Genomic DNA, 20,204 nt, shown 5'->3' with positions numbered 1-20,204 from the left:
AAAGTTTAACTTATAGAATCTTAAATAACAGCTTGTTCACTTACACTGTGCGGCAGTCTAGAAAAAAGGTGCCAATCGCGCATATAGAAACACGGTAGTCTATTTCTTTTTTTTCTTTTTTTATGTCTTATTAAAAATTTTTACGCTTTTGCACTATAAGAAATAAAACAACGAAAACCAGAACTCCGTGTGCTTTGACCCTCTCGGTACTCGTACTTTTAGAACGCAATCGCTTGATGACGTCCGAAGCGTAAAGTCTCACATTAGCTAGCTGCTTCATTGTAAGGAGGAGAAGGGACGAATATGTATTGGAGAGTCAGATAATTGCCATTCGAGTGCGCACACTCTAAATATTTTGGGGTTTTTATTTACACATCTACAGTTTGAAGAGAAATGACCGATTTGGCAGATTCACTGACCAAAGAGGGCTGGTAGGTAGCATGGCAGCTAACATCGGTGTGCAAGCTAACGTTAAGTTAGTGAGGTCCCAGGGAGCTAACGTTTGATGGTGGCTAATAACAACAGCACTGACATAACTTCTAATATTTTTGAAGTAGAGCTTGGTAAAAGCACGTGCATTTACAAAGTAACATTACCCTCGAGCAATTTAGCTTGTGCAGATTGTGGCAACGTTTGGCTAACGCCGAATTCAGGCTAACCATGCAGCTAAGTTAGCAACACGTTAGCTAGCTAATATGCCAGCTACAAATCGCAAATTGCTGCCGCCACAGTTGGGTTTATTCGTTTAACAACTATAATGCTACTTGCAGCAGGGGGCAGAGATACCTGAAGTACGATTAGTAGTAAAATAATCCAATAAATAGCAGTGTGCAAATGCACTCTCGACATTGTGAGCCATTTATTAATTCTTCTGATATTCAGTGTTTAAAGTGGGGGCATGAATGTGCCCCCCTCCCCCCAAGATTAAAATATAGCATTAAAAATACATAATTATATCTTTTCCCGTGGTGAAACTAATTTATAATTATTTATTAAACTATTCAAGAAAGTTACACTTTAATATCATTACAACATTGTTACATTTAGAAATGAATGAAATTGTGTTTGAGTCATAAAACTGCCTACTGATATAAGTGCCAGCAGTGGATGACTGTTTTATTAACGTTGTGGTTGGGCATGTTCACCTACTATTCGCAATCTCTACCAACAGGTACCTCAGTGATGAAGGCATAGCAGAACTGAAAGGATCTGCTGAGAACATAACACACAGTGACATTATCCGTATTGCACTTGATGTAAGTTTTACTTTTGCAACTTTTACAAACACACATCTGTAGCACTGTGTTGTAACTCTTATCAACAATTGCTTTGAACTGTGGACTGCTTGGTTGGGGAAAAGTTGTCATAATGCATTTGATGCGCATTACTTTTTAGATGTCTGTTGCCACAACATGTGCCACTAAAAAATTTTAACATGAGGCATTTTAAACTGGGTATATTATCTTGTCACCATTTAATATTTTTGACACAGAGTTGCTTCAGACCTTGTCACTTTCTGAACAAATGATTGTGTTGTAAATGTAATTTTAAATTGATAAAATATGATGATAGAACTTGCTATGAGTGAAATAATTGGACCTAGTTAAGGAAGATACATGCCTGTGTATTTAAGATTCCACAATTTATGCTACATATCATGACAAAAACCAAAATACGGAACTGTCTGTAGGCCCCTGTTACATAGATCCGGGCAATGCTGTATTATTTCTAAAGCTTTGACTGTTCCCATAAGCACTGTGAATGCAACATTATACAAGTAATTGTGAACTAGAAGATGTTTTCAAACCAAACTTGTAGTTTGAAACCAGAGCTCCTGCTAGAGTTTACCATCTGGCCAAACTGGGTAAATGGCAAAGAGGGCCTGAGTCAGAGATGTGACCAAAATGCACAGTCACTCACACAGAGAACTAAAGTCACCTGTTGAGAGGGAAGGACCTGCCAGAAGGGTGACCATCTCAGCAGCACTTCACCAGTAAGACCTTGATGGTAGAGTGGCTATAAGGAAACCACTTTGAGTAAAACACATACGACAGCCCTCTTAGAATTTGACAGTTGACACTGACAGGACTTTGAGAATGCAGAACAAGATCTTCTGGTCTGGTGAAAAATAAATTGGTGAATGTGAAGCAACATTGTAATGCACTTTGAATAAAAGCATTATATAAGCAGACAATTTAAAAGGGAGAGTAGACTGTTCACAAACATGAAAAACTGTAATAAACCAACAATATATTCAAATTAGTTTCTGAAGTGATTTTAAAAAGAGTAAACATAAGACAATTTTAATTAGTGCAGAATAATGTGTATTTACTGCAGAAAGCCACAACCTTTTAGGTTTTGGTCAGGAGGCTGCCAAAAGACCTTAGTTTATGCTTGTAGTTACTACTGTATACCTAGTTAACCCAGGAAGTAGTACCTTTGTGCTAGAGCTTGTGCTTAAAAAAATGATCATGTTATAATAATAATGTTTAAACTATAAAATAAGCCAGGAATTGCTGCTTTGATAACAATGATATTCCCACTTTGTCCATGCTGTTACACTGAAAGTTAGCTTTTTGAAATAGTTTAATATTTAAAGAAATTACTACTTTTTTAACTTTGACTGGGGAATTAAAATAACTCAATTTAAAGATTCAGCTGCAGTAAGGCAGAATTGTAAACATAATGTGTGACTAAACTATCTGTAATTTGTGCCTTAAAGCAGCCAAAAAAAGCCCAAGAGATGGTTGCACTATGGGAAAATGTTGTAAAAGGTTAATTATTATTTTGGTTACAAGTACATATGAAACAGATTAATTTTAATTTCACTATATTTAAACAATATAAATTAAAATAGAAAACCCAATAAGATTGTTTGCAGATATGACTGTTACATATTGAATTTGATTGTTCTGAGCAAACTATATAAATAAAAATTACATCTTATGTAATCCCTTAATAAATTATACTGTATGATACTGCAAATTTGCCTTATAGTACACAGCTAAGGTAACGTTGCTGCTGTTGATTGGCGCCATGATGTCCCTTTGTGGGACTGTGGTTACAAGTGAAAAGGCCCATCCTTTATGAGGAATGAATAGCATTAGACAGATTTTTAGTTCCTGTTGCATTTTTTAATTTCATTATGACTATTGTTAATGACTATGTTTAAGTCTGACTATGCGTTAAGTGGTTTCTTATAATTAAGAACTATTATCTTTGCAGAGTGATCTTCGGCCTATTGGGAGAAAATTTTTACCATCTGATATCAATAGTGGAAAAACTGAGAAGGTAAGTAGCACTTTTATTCTCAAGTGGTCAATTCAGTATTACATTTATGGAAAGACATTATGGAAATAGGAATCTGTGCCATGGACCATCTCAAATGCACTTCTTAAGAGCACCACTAGATGGTCCTAACACACTAACAAACAAGGACCCAGGAACTGCTTTTTTAGCTGTGAAACTAGAGTTTAGCAACTGGAGAGAAAACTTGTTGTCAAAGAATTAAATGTGTAATTGTACGTGAGCTTAACCCATGTTCCTCACATTTTACACATTTCTGGCTACAGAAATAAAGTATCCTAAAAATAAAACGTCTTAGTTTTTGCCCTAACTTTACTGTTGTCATATACCCCTCATGCTTCTGTTTTGCTTTTGAAGCCAACGTGCATTTGTTGTCTTTTGCACATGGCCAGTTGGAGGGTCCATGTGTTCTCCAGGTGCAGAAGGTGAGGAACGTCTCAGCTCCTAAAGACCATGAAGAGTCCCAGAGTGCGCCGAGAATGCTGCGCCTACAGATGACAGATGGGCATACCAGCTGTGTTGGATTGGAATTTAAACACCTGTCTAAGATCAGGTACCTTTGTAACATATTTTGTTACATTATGGAATATGCTTAGTTAAAATCACTGGATATTGATGTATTGTATTTGTCTGAGAAGTTTTGTTTATCATAGAATACTTGCAGTAATTACTGTTCAAAAATGTATTTATTGAAGCTTTTCTAATGCCAGTTTGCCACACATTCAAAGCAAATTCACGCATCCTTCACCTTCTCGTCAACACTCTCACCCCGCTACTTAATTTCCCTTTTATCTGCAATTTCCACGTGGTGGCAGCTGATCTAACAATTCCCAGCCTTAATTACATCTCCATCCCAGCAACGGTGGCCTTGGTGACTGCTGCCATGGTGACTAGCCAGTCTGTACAGGTGGAGTGGCCAGAATGTGGGCCTTGACTTCCTGATGGGAAGAGAGGAGCGAACAGAACAAATCCCCTCTTTATGAGCGGCACACACAGGCTGGCTGCCAACAGCGGTGGTCAGTGTTTCTTATGAAAGTGTCTGCTTTAGTGTGCGTGAGGCCGTAAGTGAGCGCCAAAGAAGGCTGAAATGGATTACAGGACTGTTCAGTGTATGAGACAGTGATATAGAGGAGTGAAAATGAAGCTTTAAGTAGCAACATTGATCAGAGAGTGATTGGGTCTGTTTGTGCTTGTACATGATTGAATTGAGAATAGAGAGTGCTTCGCTTCTGCATTGGCCACTATCATGAGAACAACATCTATCCCAGAGGTTTGGAGTGAAATCCCTGATTGTTGCTTTGGCATCCGGCATCAGTAGCTGGAAATCCCTCTAAGTCCCTGTGCTTTCCTAATGAGAGAGGCAGAGGCCTTATCAGACCTGATGAGATAGAGGGGCTTTTAATTTTCCATGAGGATGGGTGAGCAGCTGGGATTATTAATAGTCTCTCCCAGCTTTGCCACCCATCCCCTGGCACTGCGCCATGTCATTTATAAAGTGGCATAGATAAGGCAATTGGTTGTGGGGCTTGGTATATGGAGTTATAATGTCTTAAACCTTAGGATGTATTTTAATATTACCCATTTATTATACATGAATATATGAAGTATCCTTTTATAACTACAGTTTTTTATGGTTTTTTGTTTGTTTTTCAGTCTTAATACCCCTCCTGGGACAAAGGTAAAGCTCCTTGGTACCGTCCAGGTTAAAAATGGCCTTTTAGTGCTTGATGACTCTAAGATCTCTGTTCTTGGGGGAGAGGTTGATCACATGGTAGAGAAATGGGAACTACAAAGGGTGAGAGTTGAAACTTGTAATGATTGTTTTTGCAAAAAAAATATATTAATATGTTGTAAATTATTTAAAATTTGCATGACCTGACCAGTTTGATCACATTTGCTAGAACTGTCTTTTAAAATTAAAGTCCCTCTGCCATTAAACTTGCAGAGTCTGGCTAAACACAGCAGGAGTAACATTGGAGCAGAAGGTGGACCTCCCCCCTTTGTGCCCTTCGGTCAGGTGAGGCAAAATAATACTTGTATATAGCGTACACTTTCGAAGAAAACAAAAATGAGTATCAGCAATATAAAATAATTTACAAAAAATACCACCAGAATAATAAGTTTATAAAAAGATCTTTGCAATGATAATAGAAATTTCACAAATGCATGGGGAGGGATAAGCTGGGGCGGCTATAGCTCAGTTGGTAAAGGCAGTTGCTTAAGGACCACAGGGTGAGTGGTTCAATCCCTGGCCCTGGCTATATGTCGAAGTGTCCCTGCCCATTCCCCCTCCCCAGCGATGCAGTGCCGGTCCAAGCCCGGTAGAAATTGGGGAGGGTTGCGTCAGGAAGGGCATCCGGCGTAAAAACTGTGCCAAATCAACATGGGGACAATGATCTGCTGTGGCGACCCCGAACTCACGGGATAAGCCGAAAGGAGAGTAGTAGATGGGGAGGGATAAGCTAAGGCTCCAGTGGGGATTGATGTCCCTTTTCATGCCAATGTTTTGTCTTTTAAAATGACTCGTCAAAAATGAGCATGCTCCAAATATACACATTCATCACGTTGTCTTTTGGAATTTAAAGTATTAGACATGAAAATAATCCACATTTTATGATTTCCCACATCACAACTATCTATAGAAATTGAATAAAGTAATTTCTCGTTTAAAAACTACTTAGCTAGGGAGTCAGTACTCTCTTGGCAGGGATCACAGCTTAAGATTGGCAAACATCCATATCGGCTCAACACTTGGAAATTTGAATTTTCACCCACTTTTCATTTCAGATATGCTTGAGCTTTGTAAAGCTGAATTAGGAGCATTTTGGAAGTATCATTAAACATTCTCTGGATTCTCAGAGTAACTATAATTCTATTGCCAGGTTATTCCAGGCCTTAGTGTTGATTTGATGTCTGCTTAGGGTTGTTAAACATAAATATTACCCTCTTCCAAAGTAATTAGCACTCTGAAGCAGATTCCCTTAAAATCTGTGCCTGCATTTTCCTTGGCTTAATGTTCAATCAGTCAATCCGTTCCAGTTCTCCCAGTTCCTGCTCCTTAGAAGCTATTTCCCATGAGCCGCGACCTTCATGCTTCACAGCAAGAATGTTTTCAAATGTGAGATAAGTCCAGGATTTTCTTTCCTCAAAAGAGTTTGAATTTAAGGCTCATCAGGAAATACAATTACTTGCCTAAAAAGTCCATAAGATTTTCACTAGTATAGTGTATAAGGTAGACATGAGGAGACTAAAAGGAAGCACCACATTTTTTGTCATTCCTCACTACCTGCTATGAAAAATTGTCAGCAAGTCTGTGAAGTAACAGGGACAAGGTTTCTGGGAAGAGACATTGCTGTTGAAATGTCCCTAAAATATATAAGTAAAAGAAAACATGAATATTAAGAATATGAGTAAAAATGTGTTTCCTCGCTGTAAATTCAAATAGAAGCAGACAGTAATGGAGATCTGCCCATCTAGGTACTGCCAGGAATATTTAGGATAATGTATTTTTGTTGTAATTGGGGTGAAATAAGCTCTTGATACAGAATACATTTGGCATGTCATTGCTATTGAGTCATTAACAAGTTTCTCACTTCTGCACACTTATCATGGCCCCCCTTCGCCTTAATTACCCTTCCTGCCAAACAGGTCATTAGTTCATTCTTGTTATCAGTTACACACTTTCCTTCTCTTCAGTTATGTCACCTAATGTTTTCTAACCATGTAGATCACCTGCCATACTGAGATTGCAAATGAAACAAAAAATGGTGAACCTGTTCTTAGGCATAGGTCATTGCTCCAGTCAGTTGCTGACTTTTCTGAATGAATCATAACTTTCTAAACTCGTGCAACAGGTATATAAAGTGTAATATTTCCATCTCATTCTTAGAGTGGATATTTTTACGAAACAATATTACGAAACATTTAGTCTAAGCTTGGATGTTGCCCTGGGATTTTGGTTGCATACAACTACAACAAAAAAAAGTATAATTCAAACACTACTGGTAACTTTGTTAAAATTGTAATGTAATTCCTACTGACACTGTATAGTTCATCGATTCTTTTCTTATGGATTTATGCATGATTGAGGAGGATCTTTGAAAACATGCTCTTTCTCTTGTTTTTGCTGCCTGTAGAAATGTGCAAGGAAGGATGAAATGGACACCAGGGAACTTGACCAGAGGAAGACTCTCCCGACTCACAGTGTTGTCAAAAGTCCTGATGAGAATGATGAGTTTGAAAAGCAGCGGACAGCAGCTATCGCTGAGGTGGCCAAGACCAAAGAGGTATCTAGCATTTATTATGGCTCTGTGCATTTCTTGGATACTGCAGGATACCTTTTGTGTTGCATTTTTTATTTTCACAATTTTTAGAGGTGTTCCTCAGTATATTGTGTATTATAATCTCAGTCCTTGTTACTGTAACGGTGTATCAAACGGTTCCGCATGTGAATAATGATGGCAGTGTTTGACAGTTGCCGTAACACAGTGGATCACTGTCCCCGTCCACCACAACATTTACAAAATCTGCTAGTATTAAAGTTGTGGCTTGTTAATTTATAATTGTCTTAGGCTACATATTTTGTAATATTCCAATTGAATCTGCACCTATAACCACTTTTTTGCCACTTAGCATAGTTTCTCTTTTTACACAAATTATTTAATTCGGCCTCTATTAAATATACATGCTGCTCAGTTAAACCTGCATTGCTTTTGACATTTAAGTAACCTGAAAATCACATTTACATTTTCAATACAAAGTGCGGCTTCTTTCTTTTAGCTTTATTATTTTGTCCAATCCTGCAGCTCTATTGATCCTGTGGTTTTTCCTTGTCAGGGTCCCCGCACGTTTGGCGGAGGAGGAAATGCAGGCAGCAATTTATCCAGTGCTGCTTCCTCCTATCGAAGTCGAGACTCGTACCATCAGAGGAGACGAGAAGACAGGGTTGAAAGAAATGAAAGCAGACAAGATGGAAACTACCGAGAGCTGGTGAGGCAAACTTGGTCAAAACCTGCGTGACAGTTTAGGCATGTGTCGAAGAGTTGGTTTTATTTTACATTACTGAACCTTCCATTTCCTGTAACAAAACAATTAAAGGTTAGCACTTGTTTTGCATCTTACTTCAAGGCTCATAGACTTGGCGAGGCAGTGAAATTGAAATTCACTGGAGGTCTGGTCATGTTTTTCAATTAAGCTCATTTATTTAGCTTTGTATTGCAACCCGTCTGCTCCTAGGCTGAACTACAATGGAACAGGACAGTGGTTGGCTTGAGAATTGAGGTTATTTTGTCTTTTTTTTTTTATCCACTTTTCACCAAGTTTGTCTTTCTTTGTCACACTAAACCTTACTTCTGTGTCTTACCAAAGAACTGTAACCATGTCCTTTTTATTTGTGCTTCATCTCATTATGTAATGCATGTAGGTGGATGAACGTTCACTGAGAGACATCATGGAGATGGGCTTTAACAGGGAGGCTGCTCGGCAGGCTCTGATGGATAATAACAACAACCTTGAAGTGGCATTAAACAGCCTACTGACTGGATCTTGTGGTGGAAGACCTGGCTCTGTGGTTGCTGAATCTAACAAGCCTCAACCCAAAGGTACACTCACACACCCACTGCTGGCTTTTGTTCCTGAAAAGAATTACGTTTCTGCAAAGTAAGACTGAGATGGTTGGTGTGATGTGGAGGTCATTTTAAATGCAGTGAAAATCACCTAGAGCCCAGTTAAAGATTCACAATGGGTGTTTTGCTTGTTTTAGTCCATTTACTACAAATTGTCCACACACTTTACTGCTGACTTTTTTCAGATTGATACCCCACTTTACCTGCAGTCATTCTTTTATATTTATTTCAGTACTGAAAATCAGCTTGCAGCAACTTAGAACTTGTTCCATCATTCTGAAGTACCTTCTGGCTTTTCATCCTGTGGTATAACAGCTGAGAACAGGGACTGCTTTTAAATCTGTTCCTATATTACTACTCACATTGAGCACAAACACCAATTGCCTGAATCAGGTGTGTTTAGGTTTAAAATAAACATACTCAAAAATATACACATACCCAGACCTGGAGAACCTTGGTATTATATTTTGTGTATGTATTTTAAATGTAGATGCTGTACACATTCAAATATGTAGTTCTATTTATTAATTTCAAAAATTGGTCAAAGATCATGTCAACTGGACTACTTTCTTTTTGGTTATGGCTACTTATCCAAGCAGCTTCTTCAAAAAAAAGTCTACATATGTTTTGTTTTTAGTTTTTTTTTTTATTATTATTTTATTTTTTTTTATTCTTTTTTTTTAGCCAGAGGAAAAGGAAGAGGCAGATCCAGAAATGAAGATGAGGAGGAGGGAGCAGGGGGAAGGCCATCTGGACCAAGCACTCTGTTTGACTTTCTGGAATCCAAGATGGGAGTTTTCTCCATTGATGGTGGGTGAGCTGGTCCTGATTTCATTCTCTGCCTCAGTTATTCTGCCTTTCTAGCTCCATAACCATCAAACATAGCCACTTTATACTAAATATATTTTTAGCAAGAAAACACATTTCCTGTTTTAAACATCGTTACTGTTTTGATACCCTTTTCAGTCAGGTTCTTTTGTAAAAATTTACAGTTTGATAGTAGGTCAACATGGACAGAATCAAGATAGGTTTTAGGGAGATGGCTAGCTGGGATTAAGGCATATTCTGTACATTCCTGAAATCCGTTATGGAGTGGAAGGCCAGTGCAGAACCGGGCTGTAGTTGTATGTGTGAATAAACTTTGTATGTGCATAAATATTTGAATATGTTTCAGGTTGACTAAATATGTTATGGTTTGGTTGTTCCATTAGTGATGTCATGGTCACTTATTTACTACTGTTCTCTTAAGAATTTTTATTTTGTTTTTCGGTAAATAACAGTCTTGTATCGCACCTTAATGTGGTCATTTGAGTATGTAATATTCTAATAGTATGGTAATATTTATGTCACTGTTTTGCTATAGCTTTTGATTACTTTGTTCTTTTTGGTGTCTTCACAGAGGCAAAGAGCCAGACATCTCAAAAACATTATGAGAGTAAAGCAAATTTCTCCAACTCTGACTATTACTCGAAAGACACGTCTCAGACCAAGTTCTCCTCACATAGTGACCATAAGCAACAAAGAAATGACAGACCACCTCGCTTCCACAGGGAAACTGATTTTCCTAAGCCTGGTCAGGAACCTCTTTCTAACTGTACAACCTCCCAAACTTCAGCTCAAACCCAGCAATGGAAGGGCCAGGAGAGATGGTCACGAGGAGCATCAGATAGATTACAAAATGACAGGAGAGAGATGCGAGATGAGCAGCTTTTTCCTTCTTCCTCTACAACTACTTTTTCACGTTCAAAAGAACCTCAGCAGCAGATGGAGTTTAGTGGCTCTTATCACCAGCGATCCAGAAATGGAGACGGTGTGAACATGGCTGGACCCCATCACAGAAGAGGTGCAAAAGACAGTGTACCAACATCTAAACTGACTAGTTCTGCAGGAAATGAACTAGATGGAAGAGGAAATCCTAAACGTACAGACAGAATTGAAGAACCCAACAACAGCAGGAGGAAGGGGAAATCTGATCAGCCGAACTTGGACCCTCATGACCGACAAAGGAATAGTGGGCCTCCAAACGCTAGAGGTGGAGGCTCAGCTGTGTCCCAGGAAGGGTTATCGCATGATTCTCAAGTCAGGACAGGGGATCTTTCTCATTTCCAAAATGGAGATATGGAATACAAAAGAACTGGCCCAATCAAGCCAACAAACTTATCTTGTCCCCCCAGCAGGGAGTTGCCACCTAAGAAAAACACTGCTAATAACCCTGGACCTAAAAGAAGGTCAGGACAAGTCAAAGGTCAAGGTCCTCGAGGATCAGAAAAAAGTCATATTGTGAATCACACTTGGAAACCAGGTGACCAGTGCCTGGCGCTGTACTGGGAGGACAGCAAGGTAAGTCATTCTATTGGTTAACAGAGACATACTTAATCATTGTTGAAATATATTTACATCCAACTTACTCCAAAAATGTAGGAACTTCACTGCAACAAAAACCAATTACACAAATTACCTAATAATGTGACATGTATTAAAGAGGTGGACAGCTGAGACACAAATGTGTGACACATTATTGACAGACACTGCCGGATTCTGAAAAAAACAAAAACAAATGTGTGTTTTTTTTTTGTTTTGTTTTTTTGTCTGAGGACAAAAAAAAATCCAAATAATTTTCCCTCAGTCACAGCTTTGACAGTGTCTTACATTTGTTTGTCATGTTGGGATTAATTGACATTAATGTGTTTAGTCTTGACATGTTCAAATGTTTGTATTTAAATAATTACTTTTCTTTCTGTGTGTGTTTGTGTGTGTTTGTGTGTAGTTCTACCATGCCAGAATTGATGCTGTGCATCCATCAGGATCCACGGCTGTGGTTGTATTCAGTGATTATGGGAACTGTGAAGAGGTCTTGCTGCATAACATCAAACCTGTTGCAGCTGATGTATTGGTAAGGTGAAAGAGATCTTTATTAGATCTGAATGGTTTGATAAAGTGCTAGGAACAAATTAATTTATATTCAAGTGGGATCAGGAAAGTTGGTAAAATATGAATGGCATCTAATTTGATTACTCAGAGTAATATGACAACCATATCAAATGTACAACGGCAGGAGGAAGACGATGGTTACTATGACAGTTCACTAGAGTTTCGCCGTGGGGGAGATGGGCAGCCTAGACGCACTAGACCCACACAACAGTATTATCAGCCACCCAGGGCACGAGATTGATGTGTCTGCTTTTACATTGGCAGGTAAATAAATGAATCAATAAAGAAAGAAAGAAAGAAAGAAAGAAAGAGAGAAATTTTCCACTTAATAATTAAACATCAATCATAAGTGTGTATACAATATCTCCTCCTATTCTGTATGGAATATAGAGTTTTGAATTATACAATAACCATATCAAAGTATACGGCCTACATAAGTTAGTTGTTATCTTGTCTGTTGAATTTTACCTGTTTATAATACATCTTGGAAACCGCTGCCGACAAGAGCTCATGATCAAATTCAGATTTATGAAGAAATTGACTTTATAAAATTTCAGCATTCACTGCTGCTGCTGGTGCACTACATTGTGTTGAATGGTCTGAGCCGTTGTGATCTCTTTCTAGGGTGTGTAACCCAAAAAAGGATTAAGTTTTGCATATTTATTTTTTCTTTTTTCTTTTTCTCAGTCAGTCAGTGCGCTTGTCCCGCATCTTTCCACGACAGAGATTATGCCACTTTCTGCAACAATCCAGAGTGCTTCCTGAATTTATAAATGTCCACATTTTCAGGGCATGCAGAACCTTTCAAAGGGCTTGGAAATCATGCAAAAGTAAAAATAAAGGAAAAACTGACACGATCTCATGTTGTTTTTGTTAAGGACATGTCTACTGTATATGTTGTGAAGATTTTAAATGGATGTACTAAAAAGGTTATCGTAGTATGTAGTGGATTTGCTGTTTTAATGTGTTTTATATTTATTATCTAACTCAGATGATGAATAAACTAATGGAGAGCAGAAAAAAACACTCAGGGGTCCTTGGTTTCATTCTTAATCTCACAGCAGTAGTTGTGATTTTCAGTTAGTGCTTGTTTATCACAAAGTCAAGAAGAGTTCATATCAACTGACGACATTCTGATTTTAAATCGGCTACCAAATTTGCTAATACTTGTCTGTCATTTAGTCTTATGTGCACGGGCATAGGCAGTTCAAGTCCATAGAAGCAGCTCAGGCCCGTTTGTTGTGCTCTCTGAAGCAAATCCAAAGGGTAAGACAATCTTTTCCCCCTGTAATAGAGATGGTTACACTGCAGAGATATCATTTTGCACATTACAAAAGGGACTGTAACTAGCTCTTCAAGCATTGCACATGCACCACTGTGTTGGCCGTGTATGGACATGTGCTGTGTGAGAGACAAGTTTTTTTGCACATCAAGAAGTAATCTCCACCTCAGCTTAAATTTCACTGTTACCAACTGGAGGAGACAAACAGACAATACGCCAGGGTTCAGCAGGGAGGTCGTTTTGCTATTCTGTAACACTGGTCCAAAGGATTTGCTTTATTTTCCAACTGAGGCGCCAAGCGAGCAAAGATGAATAATTAACGGCTGGTAATATGGAAACCTATCCGTTAGGGAGGAACTGAAAGCGCAGCTCTTGAAAGTGTTCTTGGCAATAGACTACCAGATAACCATAAGTGATTGATTTTTAATCAGAACAAATTTTTATTTTATTTGGAAGAATTAAACTACTGTATTTTTGTATAAAATCTTTTCTCTTAGCGCCATGAAATGTCACACAAGACTGATATGAGACAATCAAAAAATCCTCACTTGGCACTTGTTTATCTAATTGTCAATCCACAATACTGGAAACTTAGCTTTCACAGTTTTCAGGGTGGATAACTTGCTACATCACCTGTGGTCTTTATAAAATCACATTTAGAAATTGCTGATCCAATATAACCTCGACCATATTGTAACCTACTGCTTTGTTCCTCATGAAGAAAGTGTTGGGTTTGGGTTAGCTTGGGTTAGCAAGTTGCTGTAGAAGTGAAGCAATGCTGTTGATGCTGAACAGACTAATTCTAAAGCTTGAAATACTGTGTGTTTTTCTGTGACGGGCATAGCCTCTTGTTAGATGTGATCTCAGTTATCTATTATTCTGCAAGCTATAGTCAGTTATGATTGGATTTTATATGAAAGGATGGGAGTGAAATGTATTGAGGCGGCAACTCGCTCCTTTAATGTTTGGACCTGGCAGGTTTTTCCCATACAAAGGTTTAGGTTTTCTATTATGGAGGGTGATGGGTGCATATTCAACAAGCGTGGCCTTCTTACAGTAAAAAAACAAAACAAAAACATATCTAAGGACTGTTTTACCCTTGACTATGATAATATTTACTCTTACAAGGTAAGAGTTTATTAAATTACAAGGTTATGTAGTGGTGTTGCTCTTTTATTTTGAAGTTTTTCTGCAATGACGACAAGAAGCATATACATCATCTTGTCCAACTTATTAATTTATGTGCCATAATAAATGGAATAAAATACGGAGTTGAAAAAAAAAATTCTTACATTTGCTTTAGTACTGTATTTAAGTACAATTTTAATTAATCTCTAATTTTTGCATTTTCACTTTCTGTTACTTATTGCATTGACTCCTCTTCAGAGGCAAATATACTCTGTTCACTCTACTACAATAATTTGATCACTGTAATTACTAGTTAGCCTGTTATTTTGAATCTGAACACTTCATTGATCCCTAGTGTGGAATTCATAAGTTACCTGGCAGCATAGTAATTCATCTTGCGATTATTAAATGTAAAATCACTAATCATAAAAACATTGTATAAGATAAATATAATTAGATCCACCATTACTAACTGCAACATTAAAGTGAAAAATGCATTAAGGCATTAATAAAGAATCCAATAATATCACATTCACACTGCATGAAGAGTTTTGCTCCTGGTACTTAAATGTAGGCATAATTAATTATGTATTTACTATTAATTTGAGTGGGATGTGAATGTCGGTAGCAACTTTGTTGGTCAAACAACCCACTAAGTTTTGAACTTTCAAACCTTGTATATAAGTTTTAGCCAATTTATCCAGTTATTTGCAAAGATCGGTCTTGACCAAAGTTTGGGTCCAAAACCAACAGAATGGTGGACCAACTAACTCATAGTCCTGCAACCAGTCCACTGGTTAAAAAGTATTACTTATTACTATTTCTGAAACACTGATAAAAAAAAAAAAAAAGCTGGTTTGTTCCTTTCCAAGCCTTTCTGGACCTGTAACCTGATAACCTTCACCAACAGGAGGAATGCTTTTCTGTCCTCGAGAGGGAACTACCTACTTTCCCACACGAACATCCCCTTTGCTCTACCCTTTCAGTTCCCACCTGCCTGCCTGCCTCTCCATGTATCCCCATTCACAGCTGTTGGTCATTGTCTTAGTACTTACCTGACCCCTCACCCTCCATCTCTCTACCATGGTGCCTTTGTGGTAGTGACATCTGAACCCTGTGATCCCGTTTAATGCCTCCTTTCTTACATAATTTCTACACTGGCCTCAACAACTCAATCCTTTCTTTCCTTCTCATAGATGGGGAAAAAGGACACCAGAAAGGAGGTTACACGAAAGCAACTCGGCTGAGAGAACATTTCCTTGTCACCATATTTAGAAGATGGTGAAACAGAGAGACAGAGGGCTGCTGGAATGAATTTTAGTGCACTAGCTTAATAAGAAGGGGCTTTTGAATTGGATGTATCAGGTTCACCTGTCATTAAGCCATTTCAGCCTGTGAAATTACAGTTTAACACACTATGTATTGTTTTCTGACACTTTTTAGTTTCTGTGCTGTGACACCTACTATATACAATATTACTTTTTGAATGAATGGAAGAACATTCACGTTTCTACTTTAAAGGATTTCAGACTACCATCTGGCGTAGCTTTACCATTAACATGTAAAACAAGACACTTCATGATTCGCTGGGATCTCTAGGCAAATGTTATTTGTTTTGCAAAACCTAGCACTTACTCACATGGCTAAAATATTAACAGCTCTGTTGTTGAGAGCACACTACCAACTTTTGCATACAATCTACCGCCCTGTAGCTGGACACAGAGTGGGGACGGGATCTGATTTGAATTTGGTTTTAAGCCTGATAGACTGTGTTTTACGGGCTATGAAAAAAAAAGGCATTTTTTGTTGTTGTGAGCAGGTTGTAGCTGTGGTACATAATGGGATTAACATTCTGGTTGCCAGTCGTGCACTTTTGAGTGCTCTTGAAAATTACATTGACTGAACTGTATACACTCAGTCCCATAATAACCTTCTCCCTACAACACTAAATGATGTCTCATGCTTTGACATTATGTTTTCCTGGCTGTGGTGCGACTAACATACAAAAACAGAGAGAAGTTTCCTATTAAATCATCTGTTGGGTTTGATGGTTTCACTAAAGCAAATGGAGTTTCCATTATTGTTTTTTAATTAAAAATCACTGATTGCAGAATTGTAGGTATCAGCACATTAATTCAGGAATAGAATCGTCTTATGGTTTATGGATGATACACCCCGTGACAATATACACCCTTCATCAATTTTAATTATGGTTGCCTAAACATTAGAAGCACCTCTTCTTTAAACGCACTCCATTACGACTCCACTACCCACTATGACCTCTATAATAAGCACATAGTAGAATTATCACCTTTCTGACAGTTTCAACCTGAAAACTGAAAAATTACAACCTTGTAAAGTCGAATTCATGGCAGAGCTGCTGTATTGGATTGCATTAAATTGCCTTGTGGCTGATCGGTGTATGTAGCAGATTCACATGGTCGTCAGTTTTATCACAAGTATTTTTCACCCTTTCCACTCTCCCTTTTTAAAAACAGATCATAAAAGCTGACTCAGAACTGATAATGTTACTGTTAAGACTGAACTGGGGTGTGAGGTAGTTAAGTCAGAACACTACATGTTAGCTCATGACTTTATACATTCACTGACCACTTTATTAGGTACCTGGGTGGATCCACTTTTGTCTTCCCAACTGCCTTAATTCTGTTGGCACAGATTAAACAAGGTGCTGGAAACATTCTTTAGACATTTTATTTTGGACATGATAGCACTTTTCAGTTTCTGCTAAATTGCCATGCTGCACATATATGTTGCAGATCTGTCTTCCACCACATCCCAAAGATGCTCTATTGGACTGAGGTCTGGTGAGTGAAGCAACCATTTGAGTACAGTGAACTGTGAATTGTCATGTTCAAGTAACCAAAGATGATCTTTGTGACATGATGCATTATCCTGCTGAAAATAGACAAATTACATCTTTTATTATCCAACTTTGGTGAACTCATGCAATTCCTCGAATAATCCTCAAATACCAGCCCATTTGACATTATGCACACTCAAAGTCACTTAAATAACCGTTCTTCCCCGTTCTGATGCACCACATCCTTTTGCCATGGTATTGGCTGATTAGATATGTACGTTAATGAAAAGTTGAATATCCATCCATTATCTGTAATTACTTACCCTGTTCAGGGTTGTGGGAGGCTGGAGCCTATCCCAGCTGTCAATGGGGCAGACAGGATATTTCCTGGACAGCTCACCAGTCTATCTCAGGACCTACACAGAGAGACATACATAGATAGACAACCATTCACACTTACATTCAAACTTATGAGCAATTTAGAGTCACCAATTAACCGAACATGCAAGTCTTTGGACTGTGGGAGGAAACTGAAGTACCCATGCAAGCACAGAAAGAACATGCAAACTCCACAAAAAAGGCTGCGGACAACTGGGATTCAAACCGGGAACTTTCTGACTGTGAGCTGGCAGCGCTAACCAATCCAACACCTTGCTGCAGAGCGTTGTATTCCCCAAATGTTACAGAGTTCCAACGCCCACAAAAGACAATATCATAATTTATTGCGATCATATCACAATGCTCATTTAATAAAGCAACCTGACACATCCATGCAATAATACTTGCTACGAATAAAGCGTGGCTGAGTTTCAACCTTCAGTGTTATTACTTGAACTACAGTTGAGAGGTTCAACACTTAATGAGCACGATAGGTGCTGCTTGTCAGTTGTAATGGCTGTTTTCATTGTGCAGCAGACCATGACATACATGAGTCATTCCTCAAACATCGTGCCAACATTTGTTGCCAAGCACCCCTTGTGTTACTCATAACACATGACAATATAATGGTCAAATGGGGCCAGTAATTTTGGCCAAAGACAGTATGGACTAAGGGTGACGGATGAATCAGTCGCTGGGTATTGATCTTTGCTGTTACCACATATGGGTATACGCACCAAAGCAAACATGGAGTAAAGCACCTCTCAGTCACTTTTATAGACCCTGTCCAGTTGCACCTAATGGCTACATGCCACTTGAGAAAGGAATGGTATTGTGTTCAGCTAGTGTAGCTGCTTCTGTTTTTGTTGTATTTGATTGCTACTTACAAATAAAACTGAAGGCTCATATTTTCATTATGTCATCTGTGTGTTTTGCTGAAGTGTTCCCAAAACAGAACTACTTCTCTTGTGGTCATCAAGATATTGAATGTGTTTTCTCCTTTGTTAAAGTGGACTGTGAAACCAGTTGTAATTGACAAAACTGTATCTGCAGGCACAAAAACTGCAATGGTGCTGCTTGTTTTCATCCATCCACATGGGCTTCTTTATTGTGTCTCGGGGTCACACTTTTGTGAAGCTGCTGCTCCTCATCGTCTGTGGCTAACAGAGTTGGTTCTGCTTTCCATAGTGCTGACTTCAATTCCTGCAAAAAAAAAAAGAAAAGAAAAAGACATAAACACCATTTAAAGAGCAGAGCTGCCTGTTGGAGCATCTGGTTGATCTTGTTTTATCACCAGAAAGCAAATGACTAAACAGTTAGTGAGTGACTGAGTTTGCTGATGAAAAGCATCTGAAAATGTGGAGCAGTCTTTTTCATAGCAAGGACAAAGATTTTTGTACTTGGTGTCAGAGGTGGAGGGAGAATGTTTTCTTCATTAGATTTGGTTGGTGCAACAAGGCGAGCTGTCGCAAGCCAAGGATTTCAATCTGTTATCCATCTGTTTCATTTTGTAAATGGTGTCTGTAATAAAGGAAGACTTCACTTATTAATGTGCCAGAATGTAACAAAATACTATGTAAATAGATCACAACCCCAAACACATATATTCTTTCAAAGTAAGCAACATGACACAATCTAGTAATGTTGGTACTGTAGATTGTCAGTGGTTGGTACATAAGAAAAAAGTACAAGTATATAAAAGTAAAGTAGCTACTGCAGTTTGATTTTGCATTGTTGAAAGACTGCATTTGACCAAATCTATTCTTACTGCTACCAGAGTTTTAAAATCACTCTCCAGACAAACTGATGTTTGTCAGTATGAGAAAACTTTAGAAATATTGTATCTGTTTTATTTTAATCAAAAACATGCAAAGTTAGGTAAGACTGTGATCAATAACAACAAATAATAAGATCAAGAACAAGCATGGCCACAAACTGAAGTCTTCCACACAGTCTAATTTAGTCAAACACAATAGAAAATAATATAAAAATTCAAAGAAGATCTTGCCACACGTAGAACAACTACAAGTTCAGCTCAGCACTTTTAAGGGATTAAACATAAGCTCATTACGAGTTAATGTAACCACAGTGCTGCTGCCTATGACACTGGACTCTAATATAAATTGACTTAAGGAGAAACAAGCGTGTTTATTATGAAACAGAAGAAATTAGCCAGTGTGTCAGGCTGGTTAGATGACAAAACAACCATTTGGCCTTGTGTTATGTCTCTAGATTCATGATCCACGACTTTGCTAATTAAGCTATAACTGTCTTGTGGAAGTAGTGAATTGTGAAGTTAAGACTCTTTTTAACCCCGAGTGGAAGGGAACTCTGTGGGTTGCTGGCTCTTTTCTTCTTTTCATATTTGTTTCTTAAAACTGTAAGTTGCGCTCATTGACTTTAACAGTTTACAGCAGTGACCCAAATCAGCTGTTCAAAAATAATATGCCCAAATCCAAAATTAAATAACTGAGTTTTTGCCAGTTTGGTAATTTTATAGCACCTGTTCTTTAATTTACAGTGTTTCTTTGCCAGAGTGGTGTAATTAATATGAGGCATCTCAATCAATCTGCGCTATTTGTATTGAAGTAAAGATGACTTATGTAATATCAATATGAAAAAAAGTGCTTCCCAAGTCAATTTAGCTAAATAAATGACAGATACTTCATCAAAATTTTATCAATAAGAGACAACTATACAGCCATAAGATGTTTTTGACCAACCGACCTAAGAA

General features: G+C 38.1%; 1 protein-coding gene across 5 annotated transcripts; it reads left to right on the top strand.

Annotated features, from left to right (window-relative positions):
- The first annotated feature begins 217 nt into the window (after positions 1-217).
- On the top strand, positions 218-17,380 carry tdrd3 (tudor domain containing 3). 5 transcript variants are annotated; one of them, XM_067496136.1, is made up of 15 exons: positions 218-431; positions 1,172-1,256; positions 3,226-3,291; positions 3,699-3,859; positions 4,960-5,101; positions 5,252-5,323; positions 7,443-7,592; positions 8,143-8,295; positions 8,542-8,586; positions 8,729-8,906; positions 9,615-9,740; positions 10,330-11,270; positions 11,698-11,823; positions 11,986-12,125; positions 15,468-17,380. In XM_067496136.1, exons 1-14 carry the CDS (start codon positions 394-396, stop codon positions 12,100-12,102), a joined length of 2,400 nt encoding a protein of 799 aa, XP_067352237.1. In that variant the 5' UTR covers positions 218-393; the 3' UTR covers positions 12,103-12,125; positions 15,468-17,380. The 5 variants fall into 5 exon arrangements, with proteins under 5 accessions (XP_067352237.1, XP_067352236.1, XP_067352240.1 ...); XM_067496135.1 differs by lacking the exon at positions 15,468-17,380 and adding an exon at positions 12,549-12,887; XM_067496139.1 differs by lacking the exon at positions 11,986-12,125.
- The last annotated feature ends 2,824 nt before the right edge of the window (positions 17,381-20,204 follow it).

Source organism: Channa argus, chromosome 2 (assembly GCF_033026475.1).
Source record: "Channa argus isolate prfri chromosome 2, Channa argus male v1.0, whole genome shotgun sequence".
NCBI classification, from domain to species: Eukaryota; Metazoa; Chordata; class Actinopteri; order Anabantiformes; family Channidae; genus Channa; species Channa argus.
This window is presented reverse-complemented; position numbering and strand designations above follow the sequence as displayed.